The following is a 20,388-nucleotide window of genomic DNA, read 5'->3' on the forward strand; positions in this document are numbered from 1 at the left end:
GCCAGGTAGGTGTTTCGTACATCCCTATAGAATGCTCCAGCGGTTCTGGAGCCACTGGACCGACAAGGTTCTGGACCACTTGGAACAGCCTCCTGGGACAGCACTCTGCGGATGCGATAAAGGCAGCGTTATATTCCTTTTTTGCTGCCTTTACCGCCACGTCATAGGCTGAAGATACAGCCTTAGTCCGTGTCTGATCGTCTTTGGAGTGAGATGTCCATTACCAGCGCTGTAGCCATCTCAACTCCTGTTTCAAAGGCTGCCTCAGTCGAATCTGACTGCCTCTGCTTTTGACTGGTTGGTAGGAAAGGTTGTTTTTCTGGGGGTAAAACTGTTCCTATTGGTCTGTGGGGTGTGGCGTGACCTTACAGGGCCACATGGGCCCTGCCGGGCCAATCCAGGGAGGGTTTGGAAATGGCCCTGTGGGCCATTTCTGCACCTGTACCTGTTAGGGCTCTAAAACCTCATCCAATTGGTCCATGGTGGCATGGCAAGTTCGTAGAGGGGTCACATGACCCCTCTGGGCCAATCCAGGGAGGGTTTGGAAATGGCCCTGTGGGCCATGCCCGCACCCGTACCTGTTAGGGCTCTAAAACCTCATCTGATTGTTCCACAGTGGCATGATGAGTTTGTAGAGGGGACATATGACCCCTGTCAGGTGACCCTGAAGGTCATATGACTTGACCGGCTGATTGCTCCTTCCGGCAGGACTTCCGAAGGTGGGACGTCTGGCTAGGGTGGGACTTACGGTCTCCAAAGGGGGAAGGGTACCTGTCACTTTTGAAAATGGGGCGTGGTTTAGAGTTTGATGCGGGTACCCCCCTTTCACTACTTTGGAAAAGCCCTTTGGTTGATGCAGTGAAGCTTTCGAGTAAGCACACACCGCTGTCAGAGTTGGAAATATTGTGCCCGCTCTGTCCGAGTGAGGCCATGCTTGCTGGCACCCCAAGGCATGCCCCTGCTGTGGGGCATCACTACAGCCCCCTGAAGGAGGAGTGTCCACTCATTCCCCTGAGGAGGCACTGCCCCACAGCAGGGAGGACGGGGCAGGTGTATAACTCTGTCCTTTGTCCTATGAATCTCCCCTAGCTTCAGACTCTATGGACTGCCAGGCTACATGCTGGTTAGGAATGGTCTGTCCCTAGGGGCTGAAGATGTTATGCAGAGGCACACCCCTGGGCCCCTTTCATTTGTATGCCAAGGTTTAGGTGTCTCTATTGCACAATCTTGGTGTTGTGACGCTGACAGACAAACAGACAGACACTCCTCTTTTATTGTGGCTAACATGATTTCACTTTAACAAGGCAAACTAGAATTCGGCCAGTAGCCTGAATATATGGGGATGGGGGCAGTTTATCTTGGAAAAAAGAATACTTTTGAGAATTGGAATGAAACCCCCTACTGACATCTTGGGTATGAAGTCGGCAGTCTTTTTGAATTTATTACTGCTTCAGCAGCCCTGCCAGCTCCCCGATACTTAACGTGTGTTCGGAAGAACTCAGCAAGGTGCTTGAAGGTTGCACAAAGTGTTTGAATTCTGCACTGTTGCTTTCAGAAAAGCCAAGTGACTTGTATTCTGGGCTAAACAGGAGCTTGACTCCATACATGGTAGAGAGTGTTGCTTTTGTTTAAATCTGTGGTAGGCCATGAAGAAAGCTTCCTGGTGCAAAGAAAAGAAAAGAAAAAGGCATTACAATTGCAAATAATTGCTCACTTAATACATCTGGTGGTTGGGGGAATTTTCCTTTCAAAATGTATACAATATTTTCGATGTACAGTGTTTCCTACTGTTTGTCTTGCTTTTTCTCATGGCAAGCTAAGCTGACGTCAACCTCATTTTGTAGATGGTGAACAACTGAAGCTGCCAGGCTGCCCACTGAACTGAACTGGAGTGTCAGGAGGCTACCAAGGGTGCAATGTGTGGCAGCTGGGCTGCTAACAGGTGCCCTGTATCAGGATCGTATTACACCTGTCCTGAAAGACCTGCACTGGTTGCCAATTGCTTTCCAGGCTCAATTCAGGCGTTACTTTTAAGCTTTAAAACCCTAAATGGCTTAGGACCTGGCTATCTTAGGGACCACCTGTCTCACTATGAACCTGCCCAAGTACTAGATCTGCAGGAGAAGCCCTTTTGGGGACACCCTTACCCACAGAGGCCTGTTTGTTGAGCACATATGAAAAGACAATAAGATGTATCAATAAGTACCACAATTTAGCTCTGCTTGGACAGGCTGTTGTGGCGGGAGGGCAAGTGAGATTCCATGCATTCAACATAAAGCAGTATTTCCCAACCTGGTGCCTTCCAGATGTTTCAGACTTCATTCCCATCCACCCCAGCCAGCCAGGTCACTGGTCAGGAATGCAGGGAGTTGCCATTCCAAACATCTGGAGGACCCTCGGTTGGAAAATACTGATACACTTGTATGTAAGAGTCTCTCTGTGTTCAACTTTATGTGGAGAGTGCTCTCTTTATATTGGAGGTAGTCAACTTGTGGTCTTCCAGATGTTGGATTCAAGACTGCCCCAGACCTCATAGTAATGGGTGTTTTAGCCCAAGAACAACTGGAAGGTCACCGGATTCCCCTCCCTGCTTTATATGATTGGGGATGCCATTCCAGTTGGAAAACTCCAAGCACCTCTGAGAGAAAGAGTGCTTAAAGTTTGCATGAACATGGATACAAGGTGGGTGAATGGGGAAATCCTAATAATATTTTTTATGAAATTGTTATTGTCCTAAGTTTCTTTGGAAGCAGACCAAACCTTGTAAATGCTGGATAGGGGCTCAAGGCATGTGGGCACTAGGCCTTTTGCTAGCCCTCGATGAGTCATAGTACAAGGGATGGATGGTTTCCTGTCATGCCTCATTATCTGAAGTTCTTTGAAACATGGAGTTGACTTGTAGTAAAAACAAATAAACCAAACCACTACCTGGCACAATATGGGGAAACACAAGAAACACAGGCATATATGACCGTGTTTGTTTGTGGAAAGTTTGGATAAGTTAGCTTTTTACTGTAGGAGTAAGGTAGCAGAAAGTTGTGTGTGCACAGCTGTGGGCCTAGACTCAGAAGCCATGACTGTACCAGTCAAGCCCATCTGAATAATTCTGGCTGCAGTGTATGGCTGACATGATGCCTCCATCTGTAATGAGATTTGTTTCCTGATGCTCTCATGAGAATGAGAATCTAATTCACACTTTGTTGTTGTATATATTAATGAGCAGCGCACTCATGATTTTTTTTAAGTAACGTGTTATTTCAAGAGAAAGTCACTTGCTGTAGTCTAGTGATTATTAACCCCGACCAGCATTCATGTTTCGTACTGATCATAAAAACGTGTATTGTCCAACAGCGAATACAGAAGTAAGATTAATGGCAATGGCATTTTGATGCTTTATAGATAAGCAACAGCCTGATCCTAGTACGGATGTGCTTTCACTGTGGTTCTTGTACCACTACAGCTGATAGGCCTGATCAGCAGAGTAAAACCAAACTGCTCAGCTTCTGCTAGGAGAAGAGCAAACCCTGAGCCAGCCTTGGCATCAGCAGCTGGCATCAGCAGGCACCTGCCGGGGGCCCAGAGGCTCAGAGGGGCCCCTCGCTAGCCTGCCCCTGCAGCAATGGTGGCAACAATGGTGGCAGCTCCTTCTCCCCCCTCCTTCCCATCCAGCTGGCCATCCCTGCTGACAAAAGGTAGCGGCAAGGCGGCTGGCTGGCTGAGCCTGCAGGTATCGCAGTGCGACATTTTAAAAGAAAACTTTTCAACCTGTTTTGAGTAGCAGTGATCTGAACCAATCAGGCTTTGTCTTTGGGGGAGTTACAGCCAGTGCGGGTACAGGAGATACGTCATGACCACCAGGTCGGCTGTCACACAGCACTTCTTCTTACTAGCAGGGGCTGGCCGGGCGGGCAAGATGGAGGGGCTGCCGCCATTTAAAAAAAGGAGGAGGGAGGACTGGCGGGCTTGCAGGGTGGTGCAAGGGGGCAGGTGGTGTACATGCAGGGAGGCCTTCTACAGCACTATGCCTAGGGCCTGCTAGAGTTTGGTGCCTGCCCTGCCCTGAGTACTTGCCAGGGATTTTGAAGCTCTTTCAGCCCAAGGGTCAAATTCCATTTCAGAGAAGCTCTCAGGGGCTGCGTTCCAGCGGTGCGTGAGGCCCAAGGCAAATGTGTGTGTGTGTGTGGGGCTGAAATACCAAAAATACCAGCTTATTGTAGTTTAACTGTCTTGCTGCCAATATCTAAATCTTCAGAGAGGCATCTTGACCTTTTAGAATGGGGAAAAAACTGCACAAAAGCTGGAAAACCACAAATTGGTGGTCGAGGGAAACCTCAGGCCTGGGGGAAAGGGGTGGGGCCAAGAGAAGGGGCATTGCCTTCTGGGGAACCCTGGATGGCTGGATTGAGATCCCAGGCAGGCCAGATTTTGCCCCCGGGCCTGAGGTGCTGCACCCCTGCTTTAAGGAAAGCCATCCCTAGTCGTTGGTCCAGCTTTGCTATGAACCTTGTAGCTGAAAGACACAATGGGGCTGCTGGTGACAGAGCCTAAGTGCACTACTGCCATACAGGTGATGTTCTGTATGATGTGCTCTCGCATTGCTGGGGTCTGCATGGGAGTGATGCAAGCACATAGGACATGCGCAGATGTGGTAGTGTCATTCACATGCTTCCCCCAAGCCAAATGGCACCACATCACAGGAAGCCCACTTCCCACGGGGTTGTAGCTGTATTTAAAGAGCACCCAAATCAGTGCCAATTCTGGGGCAGTTCTGGCCATCAGCACAAACCCCGGCCTCCAAGCCCCAAACCTGGCATGAGTCTCTGTGTGACTCGCTGCACTATGGGCATTTTTACACCAGCCTAAAATCCTGCATTTAAAATGGGACTTTCTGCTTCCGTTTTAAATGCAGGATCACAACTGACTCCATTTACATGTGCTTCCTTTTTCCCTCCCCCGCCCCGTATCTGAGTCTTCCATTATCTGTCATTGATCTCACGCATCTTCTCGCCGCTTTAACTCTTTTGACGGAGGAAACTGAAGCAGAACACAACGGGGTAATTTGATAGCTCATTATCTGCTATCTATTTAAAAACGGAACAAAGGGCATTTAGTGCCGGAGGGTCAAGGCAGGGTCACGGCATCATGTAAAGAGCTCACAAACTTCTGTGGAGGAGCAATCTCAGTCGCAGGATAAAAGCCCGGTATGAAGGAGCCTTATGTTTCAACCTATCCCTTGCAAATGTTATCCCTATGCAGGCACTATTGGAAGAAGATTTATTTATTTATTTATTTCATTTATATCCCACCTTTCTTCCATCATGGAACTCAAGGCAGCTACATGTGCTTCCCAGGTGGGCTCCCCTCCAAGCACTGACCAGGCCCAGACCTGCTTAGCTTCAGCAAGGTGGCTGTCTCATGTGCCTTCAGACCATGCCTGGGACATTTTCCTGCTTTTTAAAAGGAATGTGCCGTAGAATCATAGAATAGTAGGGTTGGAAGGGGCCTACAAGGCCATCGAGTCCAACCCCCTGCTCAATGCAGGAATTCAAGTCAGAGCATCCCTGACAGATGGCTGTCCAGCCTCGTCTTGAAGGCCTTCAGTGTGGGAGAGCCCACCACCTCCCCAGGTAATTGGTTCCATTGTCATATTGCTCTTACAGTCAGGAAGTTTTTCCTGATGTTCAGCCAGAATCTGGCTTCCTGTAACTTGAGCCCATTATTCTGTGTCCTGCACTCTGGGATGATCAAGAAGAGATCTTGGCCTTCCCCTCTGTGACAACCTTTCAAGTACTTGAAGAGCGCTATCATATCTCCCCTCAGTCTTCTCTTCTCAAGGCTAAACATGCCCAGTTCTTTCAGTCTCTCTTCATAGGGCATTGTTTCCAGTCCCCTGATCATCTTTGTTGCCCTCCTCTGAACCCTCTCTGAACCCGTACTCCATGTTAACATGGCCCAACGGCACAATCATATGCAGGCTTAGCCAGATGTAAGTCCCACTGTGTTCAGTCGGATTTTCTACCTAGTAAGTGTGTTTAGGAGAGCAACCGTACCTATCTAACTTAGTAGTTGGACTAAAATAAGCCTACCCCAACCTGGTGCCTTCCAGATGTTTTGGACTCCAACTTATATCAGCCTCTGCCAGCATGACCAATGGTCAGGGATGATAGGGATTGTAGTCCAACACATCTGGATGGCACCAGGTTGGGGAAGGCTGGAAATGAATTGACAGTCATAAGACAACTTATGAGCCTCTCCTAGAAAACATGCTGGGGATGGGAGGGTGCATGTGCCGCCCAGCAAGCTCATGCATAGCCTTAGGAGAGCCTTGAAGAAGTGTAATTATGTCATTGTGTGTGCCTTCCACTCTGTGAGTTCTGGGCTTTGCATGTTTGCAAACAGGTGCTTTGTTGGAAGCTGCTACAGGGAGGGAGGAAGAATGGGTTTCCTCATGTGGGAGTAGTGCTCACTTAACAGAACCTAGTTTCCCCCATCTCACCCTCTCCATCTCACCCTCTACACACACACACCTTGGAGCACTGGAATTCAATGTACTGGATGTTATAGGGAATATAAGGCCTGTTCATGCCTGTTCAACACCCCCGTCTTCCACTCAGTCAAGAACGGTGAGCTCTGACGATAGAATGGGAGTGGGGCTTTGTTATGCCCGATGCTAGGGGTGTTCAGCCTCAGGACTGCATTCCATTTGGGAGAAGCTCTCCAGTTGTTGCTCTTATTAGCTAGCCAAAATCATTAATGGTTGTTCTGCAAGAAAAAACAAACACCATCATTACCACCCAAATCAATAACACATTGCAGAGAGACTGTGATAAAAGACATGGACTACATTAATGTTTTCAGTTAATCTCTTATGCTCATAGTGAAGAAAAAGAAAAGTTCTGACATCTCCATCTGAAAAACATTTACTTGTACATCCATCTCACAGATTTTGATGCAACTCAACCGCCTCCCTTGTTGCTCCATGTCCCTCCAACTTCTGCCCATGTGGTTTTGCTTACAGAAGATGCAAGTGATGCCCATTCCCTTGGGAGGCACGATGCTTGCATTTTACGTAAAGATGCTCTGAAGCAGGGTGGGCAAATGGTGGCCTTCCAAATGATTTGGCTTACATCTCCCATCATCCCTCACCATTGGCTATGCTAGCTCAGGCTGATGAGAGTTGTAGGCCAAAACATCTGGAGGACCACCCCTGCACTAAAGTGAAACCATTATGGACAAAAGCTTTGAAAAGTTTCTGGGGCAACATGGGAGCAACTATGGAGGTGATGTCACTGGAATAAAATCCATAGACCTGAGGTACAAGAAAAAATGCTTCGGACAGAGATGTCGGAACTTTTCCTTTATTAAACTATGGACAACACAGCTGAATGAAGAGCTATAAATCAGTCAATGCCTCATAAGGTTGAGAGCAACCTTGGAGAAGGCAACAACTATCTTGTTTGTGGTGTGCATGCAAAGAGGGTCTAAATATGCAGCTGGGCTCCTTTCCTTACAGATCTACATTTTAGGGCACAATTTATTTATTTATTTATTTATTTCATTTCTATACCGCCCAATAGCCGAAGCTCTCTGGGCGGTTCACAAAAACTAAAACCAAACAACACACAATAAAACAATTTAAAATATATAGAACATTAAAACCACAATATAACAATACAACCACAATAAAACCTAGCAGCAGTACAGGAGTTTAAAATACAGATTTAAAACAGCAAAGATAAAAATTTAGAAAGCTAAAATGCCTGGGAAAATAAAAAGGTCTTCACCTGGCGCCGAAAAGAGTACAATGTAGGCGCCAGGCGAACCTCACTAGGGAGCTCATTCCAGAGCCGGGGTGCCACAACAGAAAAAGCCCTCCTCCTAGTAGCCACCCGCCTCACTTCCTTTGGCAGGGGCTCACGGAGAAGGGCCGCTGATGATGATCTTAAGGTCCGGGCAGGCACATATGGGAGGAGGCGATCCTTCAGGTAACCTGTCCCCAAGCCGTTAAGGGCTTTGAATGTTAACACCAGCACTTTGAATCGGGCCCGGAAATGGACTGGCAGCCAGTGCAGCTGGAAAAGTACTGGCGTAATATGAGCTCGCAGGCCAGTCCCTGTTAACAATCTTGCTGCCCTATTTTGGACCAGCTGAAGTTTCCGGACCGTTTTCAAAGGCAGCCCCACGTAGTAATCCAGACGAGAAGTTATCAGAGCATGGATAACTGTAGCTAGGCTATCTCTGTCCAGATAAGGGCGTAGTTGGTATACCAGCCTAAGCTGATAAAAAGTGCTCCGTGCCACTGAGTTCACCTGTGCCTCAAGTGACAGTTCTGGATCCAAGAGCACCCCCAAACTACGAACCTGATCCTTTAGGGGGAGTGCAACCCCCTCCAGAACAGGTTGAATATCACCTAGCCAGGCAGACGAACCACCCACTAACAGTACCTCCGTCTTGTCTGGATTGAGTTTCAGTTTATTAGCCCTCATCCAGTCCATTACCGTGCCCAGGCACTGGTTCAGAACAGCCACTGCCTCACCTGGTTTTGATGAGAAAGAGAGGTAGAGCTGGGTGTCATCCGCATATTGATGGCACCTCAGCCCACACCTCCGGATAACCTCCCCCAGCAGTTTCATGTAGATGTTAAACAGCATGGGGGATAGAATAGAGCCCTGTGGAACCCCATGGCACAATTGCCATGGCACAGAGCAATAATCCCCCAGCATCACCTTCTGGAATCGGCCATCCAAGTAGGAGCGGAACCACTGTAGTGCAGTGCCTCCAACTCCCAACCCAGACAACCTATCCAGAAGGATACCATGGTCGATGGTATCGAAAGCCGCTGAGAGGTCCAGGAGAATCAACAGGGTCGCACTCCCCCTGTCCCTCTCCCGGCAGAGGTCATCCCACAGGGCGACCAAGGCAGTTTCCGTTCCAAAACCAGGCCTGAAGCCCGATTGAATATCGGATAGTCTGCAAAAACAGTCTGCAAAAACAGAGGCTGCTGACTATCCAATGCAGGGTGGCTGGAGCACGGAGGGGTGGATCCTCTCCTCTGTGCTCTGGGAGTCTTGCAGTTTTGCCTAGATGGGAGATTTTGCCCATCTAAGCCCAGCTTAAGGGAGAGGGAGGGAAGGGGCCTGGAGACCAGATAGGAGGCTGAGTAAAACAGCTTCTGTGGTTTCCTCCCCTCCCCGCCCCCAGGCCCATCCCCCTTTCTCTGTCTCTGCACTCCAAGCATGGAGACATGGCTGTCATCTATGAGGGGGCGGGGATGGGGAGTGTGGTTTCTGGGAACCTCATTTCCGCGTCACCTATGAGGGGGTGGGGGTGGGGAGTGTAGTTTCTGGGAACCTCATTTCCCAGAAACTGAGCAATCCTATGGCCCTCTAGACAGTGTCTAATGGCCATGGGTTTTCTGCCTTACAGTCCCAAGCACTAATGGACATTAACAATGTTTTGTACAAAAATACAAATTCTACGCAGATATATCACCACCATCACTCTCTATCTATGTATCTATCCATTCACCCAAATGTGGTGGAGAAGCACACAGATGTCATACACAGTGGAAAGAACACTTTGTCGCTCTTGGGGATGATTATGTATTTGATGTCAATCCACAGGCGAAAGCAATGTTAGAAGACAACTTTACGTAATAGATTCGTAACAATCATAATAAAACCATCATGATTTCAGTCTCACGAAAACAGAGTGATAAAGACCCATCCTACGAAGGATGAAAGAAAGATGAATGAAGTTTGAGTTTATCTCTTCAGGCATGCTGCAACACAGGGGTTCCAGGGCCTGAGGGAGGCTTTGGGCATTGCACAGAAGCAGCAAAAGAGAACATATGAGTCACGAGCTCATCCATTTTTTGCGTTTCTAGTATGAATTGTATGTCTCCCTTTCAGTGATTTGTGTGGGCAGTTCCGTATCTCAGCATAAGGAGATACACATTCCCCCCCTCTTTGGACTTTGACTGGGAACAGGGAAAGCAGATGCAGGAGAAGCTCGAACAGATGTAGCAGACCCTGACATCTTTACAAAGCGGGGGGGAAGAACAGCAGCTTTGGGGATTTGGAGCAGAGAAGCAGTGTGGTGGAGTGTGCTTAACTTTCTTCACCTGCTGGAGTTCCAAACATGTGTTTACATTGCATGGCTTTCCAAAAGGACATGGAGCTATCAGGGAGGCAGTTGGGTTGCATCAGAATGGCATTTGGATGGCTTTAAAAGGGGGTTAGATAGATTCCCAGGGGAGAAGGCTATCAATGGCTACTAGTCCTGATGGCTATGTGCTACCTCCAGTATCAGAGGCAGTATGCCTATGTATACTAGCTGCTGGGGAACATGGGCAGGCGAGTAGTGTTGCACTTGTGTCTTGCTTGTGGGTTCCCAGTTGGCAGCTGGTTGGCCACTATGTGAACAGAATGCTGGACTAGATGGACCCTTGGTCTGATCCAGCATGGCTCTTCTTATGTTCAGCTGTGGGGCACTTCGGAACAGAGAAAGAGTGGGGGATGGAAGGATTAAGTGCACTCACATTTGCGCACACCCACACAAGACGAGGCTGCTGGACAGCCATCTGTCGGGGATGCTCTGACTTGGATTCCTGCACTGAGCAGGGGGTTGGACTCGATGGTCTTGTAGGCCCCTTCCAACCCTACTCTTCCATGATCCTATGATTCTGTGTTCCCTGTTGCAAAATCCTCCCTTCTACAGCAGCATTTATTTAGAACGTGAGTGGGCGACCTCGGGGGGTCCAGGGGCCAATTTCAACCCTCCAGGACCCACTTGGAGCCACACACACCGCTGAAATCGCTGTAATCGAATTGCCTCTGAATTTTGACAGCAGCTGTGAGTGAAAAGCTACATTTTTACTTTAAAAGTAGATGCACATAGAGCATGCACCTTGTTTTCATGAAAAATTGCACTCCCAAAGCCCTGGGGAGTATGATTTTACATTAAAATAAGGCACATGTTCCCTGCGTGCCTTGTTTTAAAGCAAAAGTGTGGGGGGCGGGGAGGTTCTTGTCGCCATGTGTCACCAAATTTCAGTGGTGATTTAGCAGTGCGGCAGCCATTGGGTGGGGGGCAGAGACTGCAAAAAAGGACTGGTGGTACATGCGGCCCATAGGGTGCATGTTGCCCATCCCTGCTTTAGCAAAACAAACATGACCTGTTACATGCATTTAGAGATATAACAAGCTATTGCCCCTGAGTTATACTCACTACTTGTTCTGCTTCATGACACTCTTCTACAGGCCTTAAAAAGCAAAGAATCTTGTTTCACCTTCAATCCATCTATTCGCCCTTAAGGTGCCACAAGTCTTTTCAATGCTTTTATTGCAACAGACCAACACAGCTCCCCTCTGAAAACTGTGCAGACCTCTGAGTAAGGGCCATTAAATAGACCAGTACTTACATGAATAAAGCGGTATTTCTGAATAACCATGGATAGGGTCAGGCTGTACATCGCTTGAAAACGGTTTCCTTCATGAACAGCTGAACCCTTTTATTGTCACATGAAATGGCCTTTACTGGCCCATTATTGTCTGCCCTGACAGGCAGCGGTGTTCTAGGGCATCATGGAGAGATCTTCCCAATCGCCTGTGTACCTGGTCCTGGTTTTTTTAGTTGGAGATGCCATGGACTGAATGTGGGGCCCTCTGCATGCAGACCCTATGCTCCTTCACTAAGCTATGGACTCTCCCCAGAAAGCCACAGTAGGTTTCACCATGATAGGCTGGGGATCATAGGGCTAAACTGTGGAGGCTGGTGGCTCCGATGGGGCTGCAAATCCATTCTGGGTTTCAGTCAGAATCAGCTGGAACTCTACCCCCGAAATAGGTTCAGCTCCTTGGATAGCTCCGTTAGAGTCCTGGCTAGTTCTGATTGAAACCCAGAATTGATACACCGACCCACCAAAATGGGAGTCACCGGCCTCCACTGGGGCAAAATGCATTCTGAACCATACTTTCGGCCTATACTTACTGTTATTTATATAAAAAAGACATGTCTGCATTATACGTCCTCAGTGAGGAACATCGCTGATCCACCTGTCGCATCCCTTTATCTGCATTTGGCAACTGGTCACGGAGGGAGGGGAGGAAAATGGAGGCAGAGGACAAAAGGGGGATAGGATGTGTGATTATTTCAGTTACACATGGTTAAGCTTAGTTATACTAGTAGCCTGAGTATCAGGACTAGCAGGTTGTGCCCAAGACTTCACAGAATAGTGGATTTTGAGGAGTGATTTGAAGGAAGTAAGGGAGGTAGCCAGCCCAAGATATTTTGCTGCCTTAGGCAAGGGGCCCCCTTCATGGATCACTGCCTTGTTGTGGCGAAGGGGCTTGCGTAACTCAGTGAAGCCATAAGCTATGCCGTGCAGGGCCATCCAAGACGGACAGGTCATGGCAGAGAGTTCTGACAAAATGTGGTCCACTGGAGAAGGAAATGGCAACCCACTCCAGTATTCTTGCCAAGAAAACCCCATGGAACATATCACAAGGCTAAAAGAGATGACGCCGGAAGATGAGCCCCTCAGGTCGGAAGGTGTCCAATATGCTACTGGGGAAGAGCAGAGGGTATTTCCAAGTAGCGCCAGAAAGAGTGAAGCGGCTGGGCCAAACCCGAAAGGACACTCAGCTGTGGATGTGTCTGGTGGTGAAAAGAAAATCCGATGCTGTAAAGAACAATATTGTTTAGGAACCTGGAATGTAAGATCAATGAATCAAGGTAAGCTGGAGGTGGTCAAACATGAGATGGCAAGATTGAACATCGACATCTTGGGAATCAGCGAACTAAAATGGACAGGCATGGGCGAATTTAATTCAGGTGACCATCATATCTACTATTGTGGGCAAGAATCCCTTAGAAGAAATGGAGTAGCACTCATAGTCAACAAAAGGGGGGGAAAAGCAGTATTGGGGTACAATCTTAAAAATGATAGAATGATCTCAGTACGAATCCAAGGCAAACCATTCAACATCACAGTAATTCAAGTCCATGCCCCAACCACTGATGCCGAAGAAGCTGAGGTTGATCGGTTCTATGAAGACCTACAACACCTTCTAGAACTAACACCCAAAAAAGATGTCCTCTTCATCATAGGGGATTGGAATGCTAAAGTAGGAAGTCAAGAAATCACCGGGATAACAGGCAAGCATGGCCTTGGTGTACAAAATGAAGCAGGACAAAAGCTAATAGAGTTTTGCCAAGAGAACATGCTGATCATAGCAAACACTCTTTTCCAACAGCACAAGAGGCGACTCTACACATGGACGTCACCAGATGGTCAATATCGAAATCAGATTGATTATGTCCTTTGCAGCCAAAGATGGAGAAGCTCCATACAGTCAGTAAAAACAAGACCTGGAGCTGACTGTGGCTCAGATCATGAGCTGCTTCTTGCAAAATTTCGGCTTAAATTGAAGAACGTCGGGAAAACCACTAAACCGTTCAGGTATGACCTAAATCATATCCCTTATGAATATACAGTGGAGGTGAGGAATAGATTTCAGGGATTAGACATGATAGACAGAGTGCCTGAGGAACTATGGACGGAGGTCCGTAACATTGTTCAGGAGGCAGCAACTCAATCCATCCCAAAGAAAAAGAAATGCAAGAAAGCCAAGTGGCTGTCTGATGAGGCTTTACAAGTAGCTCACGACAGAAGGGAAGCGAAAAGCAAGGGAGAAAGGGGAAGATATACCCAACTGAATGCAGAGTTCCAGAGAATAGCAAGGAGAGACAAGAAGGCCTTCTTAAATGAACAATGCAAAGAAATCGAGGAAAACAACAGAATGGGAAAGACTAGAGATCTCTTCAAGAAAATTGGAGATCTCAAGGGAACGTTTTGTGCAAAGACGGGCATGATAAAGGACAAAGAAGGCAGGGACCTAACAGAAGCAGATGAGATTAAGAAGAGGTGGCAAGAATACACAGAAGAACTATACAGGAAAGATCTGAATGTCCCTGATAGCCATGATAGTGCGGTCACTGAACTTGAGCCGGACATCCTCGAGAGTGAAGTCAAGTGGGCCTTAGGAAGCATTAGTAACAACAAAGCTAGCGGAGATGACAGTATTCCAGCCGAGCTATTTAAAATCCTAAAAGATGATGCTGTTAAAGTGCTGCATTCAATATGCCAACAAATCTGGAACACTCAACAGTGGCCACAAGATTGGAAAAGGTCAGTTTACATTCCAATTCCAAAGAAGGGCAACGCCAAAGAGTGTTCAAACTACCGCACAATTGCGCTCATTTCAAATGCCAGCAAGGTGATGCTCAAAATCCTACAAGCTAGGCTTCAGCAGTATGCGAACCGAGAACTACCGGAAGTACAAGCTGGGTTTAGAAGAGGCAGAGGAACTAGAGATCAAATCGCCAACATTCGCTGCATCATGGAGAAAGCAAGAGAATTCCAGAAAAACGTTTATTTCTGCTTCATTGACTACGCTAAAGCCTTTGATTGTGTGGATCACAACAAACTGTGGCAAATTCTGAAAGTGATGGGAGTACCAGACCACCTTACCTGTCTCCTGAGAAACCTGTACAAGGGTCAAGAAGCAACAGTAAGAACCAGACATGGAACAACTGATTGGTTCAAAATTGGGAAAGGAGTACGACAAGGCTGCATATTGTCACCCTGCTTATTTAACTTATATGCAGAGTACATCATGAGAAATGCCGGGTTGGATGAATCAGAGGTCGGAATTAAGATTGCTGGGAGAATTATCAACAACCTCCGATATGCAGACGATACCACCCTAATGGCAGAAAGCGAAGAGGATCTCAAGAGCCTCTTGTTGAGGGTGAAAGAGGAGAGTGCAAAAGCTGGTTTGAAACTCAACATTAAAAAAACGAAGATCATGGCATCTGGCCCCATCACTTCCTGGCAAATAGAAGGGGAAGAAATGGAAGCAGTGACAGATTTTACTTTCTTGGGCTCCAAGATCACCGCAGACGGTGACTGTAGCCATGAAATTAAAAGACGCTTGCTCCTTGGGAGGAAAGCTATGGCCAACCTAGACAGCATAGTAAGAAGCAGAGACATCACCTTGCCGACAAAGGTTCGTCTAATCAAAGCTATGGTTTTCCCAGTAGTAATGTATGGCTGTGAGAGCTGGACTATAAGGAAGGCTGAGCGCCGAAGAATTGATGCTTTCGAACTGTGGTACTGGAGAAGACTCTTACGAGTCCCCTGGACTGCAAGGAGGTCAAATCAGTCCATCCTAAAGGAAATCAACCCGGAGTGCTCATTGGAAGGACAGATAATGAAGCTGAAGCTCCAATATTTTGGCCACCTAATGCGAAGAGAAAACTCCCTGGAAAAGACCCTGATGCTGGGAAAGACTGAAGGCAAAAGGAGAAGGGGACGGCAGAGGATGAGATGGCTAGATAGCATCACGGATGCAATGAATATGAACTTGAGCACGCTCCGGGAGAGAGCGCAGGACAGGAAGGCCTGGCGTGCTATGGTCCATGGGGTCACGAAGAGTCGGACACGACTGAACGACTGAACAACAACAAGGCAAGGGGCAAGATGGAACCCCCACCCCAGTCCACACACAGAAGCTGACTGGAAAGGACAAGTTGTATGATATATACAGCTCTGTCCTCTAACAGAAGGGAACATCTGGGGAGTTAAGGAGAAACAGTCACCCCCAGCATCTGTTGCCTGAGGCGACTGCCTCACTCTGCCTAATGGTAGAGCTGGACCTGGGAAGGAGGCTCAAGGAGGCAGCTCTGGGAGTAAGTGGCAGCATGTGTTTATATTTACAGTGCTCTGGATATTGCAGTGCTTATACATTAAAAAGTCTTTATGTACCTTTATGCAAAGCCTTAAATTTACATTAAAGGTATTGCATACAGTGGCAGATCCAGGTTTTTGAGGGCCCTTGGACAAGATACAGGCCCCCTCCTTCAGTGAGTCTCCCTTCTCACCACCATTGTCACCAGCTGCCATTGCTTCTACTCCTCTTTCTCATCATTGCTACCGCTTGCTTGTTTGACAGGCAGAGAGCCAATGAGCAAGTAGGCTGTGGCATCTACTACTCCCCTTCTCACCACCATAATTGTCAAAACCAAAGTGGAAGGCAGGTGAACAAGCAAGTTGCCATGGTGAAGAGGAGGAGCAACTCCAGGGAGCTCTTGTCAGTGGGCCCCTGCTGAGGTGTGGGCCCTCGGTAGGTGCCCAACCAGGCCTACCTTATACGCCAGCGCTAACTGCATAAACACCTTTACATTATATTCAACTTTAATTTAATTTACATTAATTTACATCTTCCTATACAATGCCTTTAATTTACATTGGGAGTAATACAATTGTCTTCTGCTTATAGGCAATGAAAGTTTAGAAGAAAACTACGTCCAGGACAGCAAAATGGGATTTGTTATCAATGCCATATATGCTATGGCCCATGGCCTACAAAGCATGCATCATGCCCTTTGTCCAGGACATGTTGGACTGTGTGATGCAATGAAGCCAATTGATGGAAGCAAACTCTTAGATTTTCTCCTAAATTCTTCATTCATCGGGGTTTCGGGAGAGGAAGTTCGGATTGATGAAAATGGAGATGCCCCTGGAAGGTAAGGCGCTATTACATTTTGCTTCATTAACCGAAGCTGCAATTGTCACAGCTTATGAAATTTAGGCTAAATCGTAGCTAGAAGGTTACACTTTTAACACTGTATACTACCTGCACAGTGTGCCAATCCAGCGGAAAGAATTCCTCCAACTGCCATCTTCATGGACAAAAGAATACCCCACTCGGTTCCCCTCCCCACTTGTAATGTTCGTTGGGATTGATAAAGAAGATCTGGCATAGTAATGCAAATAGGGTTCATAAGATTGACACCCTTCTGGCCCCACGGATTCTGGTAGCCTGCCACGTGGGACTTGGGCTGTTGTTTGAGAAGGGAGGATAGTGGAGGCGGCTGACTCATCAACATGGCTGAGGTGGCCGATCATTTCTGAAGGGAGGTAGACTGGACCAGCTGTTGTTCCCAACCTTTCCAGAAAATTCCCATTTTCCAATGATACATGGAAGAGTTGTCCATTACTTCTACAGTGGTTCCAGTACGACCTTAAAGCAAAAGCAACCAAACAAAGCAAAGCACATAGCATGCAAGGAACTGAAAATATTACGCTATGCTATTAATTTCAGTCCACATCTTTTGCTATGGACAATGGGGGACAACCTTCCACTTCACAACCCTTTTCTGACCTCCTCAGAGATATCTGGCTTACCTCTCTTGGAAACAATGCTGCACTAGGTAGACCTTTGCTCTGATACACTGAGGCACTTCTAAAGTTCTTAAGGCAGACTTCCCCAACCTGGTGCCCTCCAAGTGGCTGGGGGATTATGAGAGTTGTAGTCCAACACATTTGGAAGTCAGCAGGTTGGGGAGGGCTGTCTTGAAAGTCCTTTAATTTCTGCACAATACCCAGTGCAAAACTGTTGTCCACCCAGCTATGAGTGGAGGCCTTTCCTGCCAAGTTTTTTCCCCCTCAATCCTATGCTGATTGTGTTTCACCTTACTTGGAAAGAAGTGGCACCATTTTAATGGAACTGAGAGCTGCTGCACAGGTAACCCCAACTTCAGGTCCCTTTCTTTCACTCAAGGTTGACCACATCTTTTTGTGTGTCTGAAAACAATCAGTAAATGCCAGGGGCCCTCAGCCAGTCACATCTCCCAGGTCACGAGAAAGCCCTTCAAATGTTACAGAACATATATTGTTGGTTCATAGAGGAAACAGCTTCCTTTTCTGTAATGGCTCTGCTGTTGTGTGCAGTGTTTTTGTTTGTTTTTTTAAATCTATAAACTTGTACAGTTATGAAAATTATATTTTTCAGCTGTGCATTTACACTATTGGAGCCCTCTGAATCCTCACCACCAACATCACAAAGAAGTAAATGAGGTTGTGTATAGGAACTGGTAAAATTCCTTTGGGGAATTTACTTTATTCCAGCTTCCCCCAATGTGGAGTCCTGGAGATGGGTTGGACCTCAACTCCAATCACCCCACCAGCATGGCCATCAACCCTGCTGGCTGGGGATGATGGGAGTTGTAGTCTGACACATCTGGAGGACACCAGGTTGGGGGAGGCTGCTTCATTCAGTGTGTTCCCTTGGGATACAAAAGTCTGGTTTCAAATGTCAGCCTTCTCTCTCCATTTAAGAGAGGCCATTCCCCAGATCACTCTAGCAATGTGAACTGAGGGGAATGCAGGCTGTGGTCAGCAAACTCCTTTGCATTTGAGGTCGAAGGCTTGCTTTGCTTTACTGTCAGTTTAGAGGTCATCCTCCTCATTTATGTATTCCTATCAGAAAAGGCAGCCATGGAGAGAGAATGGCATTCTTTGGTAGCTCTGCAAATAAAGCAATGCAAAGCCTCCAGGGCACTCAATAGTGTGTGTATATGATATGGAAATGAATACTGTCATGTCTTGCTAATGGAGAGACTCAGTGGGTGGTATCCAGAGGTGAGTTTGCCTTAGCAGACAGTGCTTCTGCTTGCACAAGACGAGGTAGCTGACTTTAGCAATCTCATTCCCTTACAGCAGTTCTCTGCACCTTACCCCATGCTGGTCCACAGGGACCCACAACCATCAGAAACAGGGTTTTTTGTTGCCGGGGCGGGCGGGGGGAGAACTTAAGGGATGGATAGGTGAAAATCTGCAGTGAAGGAGGGTGTGTGAGGAGTCATCCCCCATGCGGCATCTTTCCCTGGAGAAGCAGGCTCTTGCCAGACCACCAACCAGCTGTTTGGCAGGCTGGCAGGAGCCCAATGTTGTAGGGAAAGAGGGTTGCAAGGAGTCGCCCCTCACACCCTCTTTCCCTGGAGGCGGTGAGGTTAATGCCTTCACCCCAACTCAGCAAACTTCAGCAACGTTGCTGGGATCGGGGGGAGGCTTTCATGTCATCCCCATCCTAGTGCTAGTACTCTTTGGGCTGGTTTGCCTGATCCCGGCTGTGTCAGGAGTGTTTCTGAGTGCAGGGAGTTGGACAGCAGTTCAGATTCTGAAGGAGAACCATCAGACATGGGGGAGGTGTTTTCCCAGGCTAGTCCAGATAAGAGTAGGCCTGCTTCTCAGGTTACAAACGTCCGGATGGCTGAGCATGAGGATCTTTCCTTACACACACACACCCCCAAGGAGCAGTGAACAGGAGGAAGCAGGGTTTGGGGAAGAGGACCTAATAGATGCTAGACGCAGATGCAGAGCAAAGAGAGAGAAGGAAGGGGCAGAACTTAGACAGTCTACCCATTGGCCTTGCGTGAAAAGCTGTGCTTAGAGGCCTCACGACAAGGAATGAGAGCTTGAAATGGCAGGCCCAGTGCCAATTATTGTTCATTAATGAGCTTTCCGTCATATTATATGGCCCCAGTCCAACTGTATGCAAGCACAGCTGCCATGTGCTTTAACAAAATTGGCAGTTGCACATGTCAGCTGTTTAGCAGGGAAGGAAGAGCAGGGGTAGCCAAATCCAGTGCTTCAGCCACTGCTGAACAAGCTGTTCAGAATCATCAGTTTTCTGAAAGGGACACAAACCTGGCTTGGAGGAGGAACCCCCCACCCCCCACACACAAAGAACACCTTTTTATGTGAGTGCTTCCTCATCCAGCTATGAAGATATGTCAGAAGCCTGAGCTGGATCAAGGTGTATGATTAGAATATAGTTCAATTATATTGAATCAACAGGATTCAAACAGCCCAGGGGGCAAGAAGAACGCTATATCCATTGCAGGAGGGTCTTTCCAACAGCAGTCCTTTGTGCCACTTCGAATCAAGTCCTGGAGGGTCCCTCCATGGGCATGAGGGGCTGCAGTTAGAAGTGGGCCTGAAAAGGCCTTGCAGAATACTATACACATCTCTTTCCATCCCAGGCAATGTACATAAGACAGGTGAAGTGAACATATCCTTGTGAGTTAATTTCCATGGTAGTAAGGCTTGAAAACAAATATTAAGGGGTAAAGTACTGAAGGTGAGAAATAAATAGCCCCAAGTCTTTTGCTGGCAGATTGTATGAAGCTAATCTAATGTTCCTTTCCAAGAAGATAACTCGTTTCTGAAAAAGATAAATGTTGTTTACCTAACCAGGGGTTGACAAAACTGGGATAGCATGATAAATAGCTGGCCCTAGATGAGAGGCCACAAGTCTGACCAGCCATCTCTCTGCACTTCAAAAAAGCACAGGTTTTCCTGCCAGCTGTGATGTGCCTAATGTGCTCAAAAGAGATCTCTTAAATTAAGGTCAGTCAACAGGAGACCTGTACATTATGGCAGCAATCCCATACCCACCTACCTGGGAGTAAGCCCCACTGAACTCAATAGGATTGTGATGTAAGACTGCATTCAGGTGTAATAACAAACCGTGGTTGTGA

At 47.4% G+C, this 20,388-nt stretch overlaps 1 protein-coding gene across 1 annotated transcript in view; it reads left to right on the top strand.

The window, feature by feature from the left end:
* GRM1 (glutamate metabotropic receptor 1) overlaps positions 1-20,388 on the top strand; it is a 310,285-nt gene that overhangs the window by 247,180 nt on the left and 42,717 nt on the right. The window contains exon 4 of the mRNA XM_084827777.1: positions 16,344-16,590. Within this exon, the coding sequence (XP_084683903.1) occupies positions 16,344-16,590 (247 nt within the window). The remainder of the gene's footprint in view (positions 1-16,343; positions 16,591-20,388) is intronic.

Source organism: Heloderma suspectum, chromosome 1 (assembly GCF_057233095.1).
Source record: "Heloderma suspectum isolate Gila_16-S chromosome 1, 16-S_ref, whole genome shotgun sequence".
Taxonomy (NCBI): domain Eukaryota; kingdom Metazoa; phylum Chordata; class Lepidosauria; order Squamata; family Helodermatidae; genus Heloderma; species Heloderma suspectum.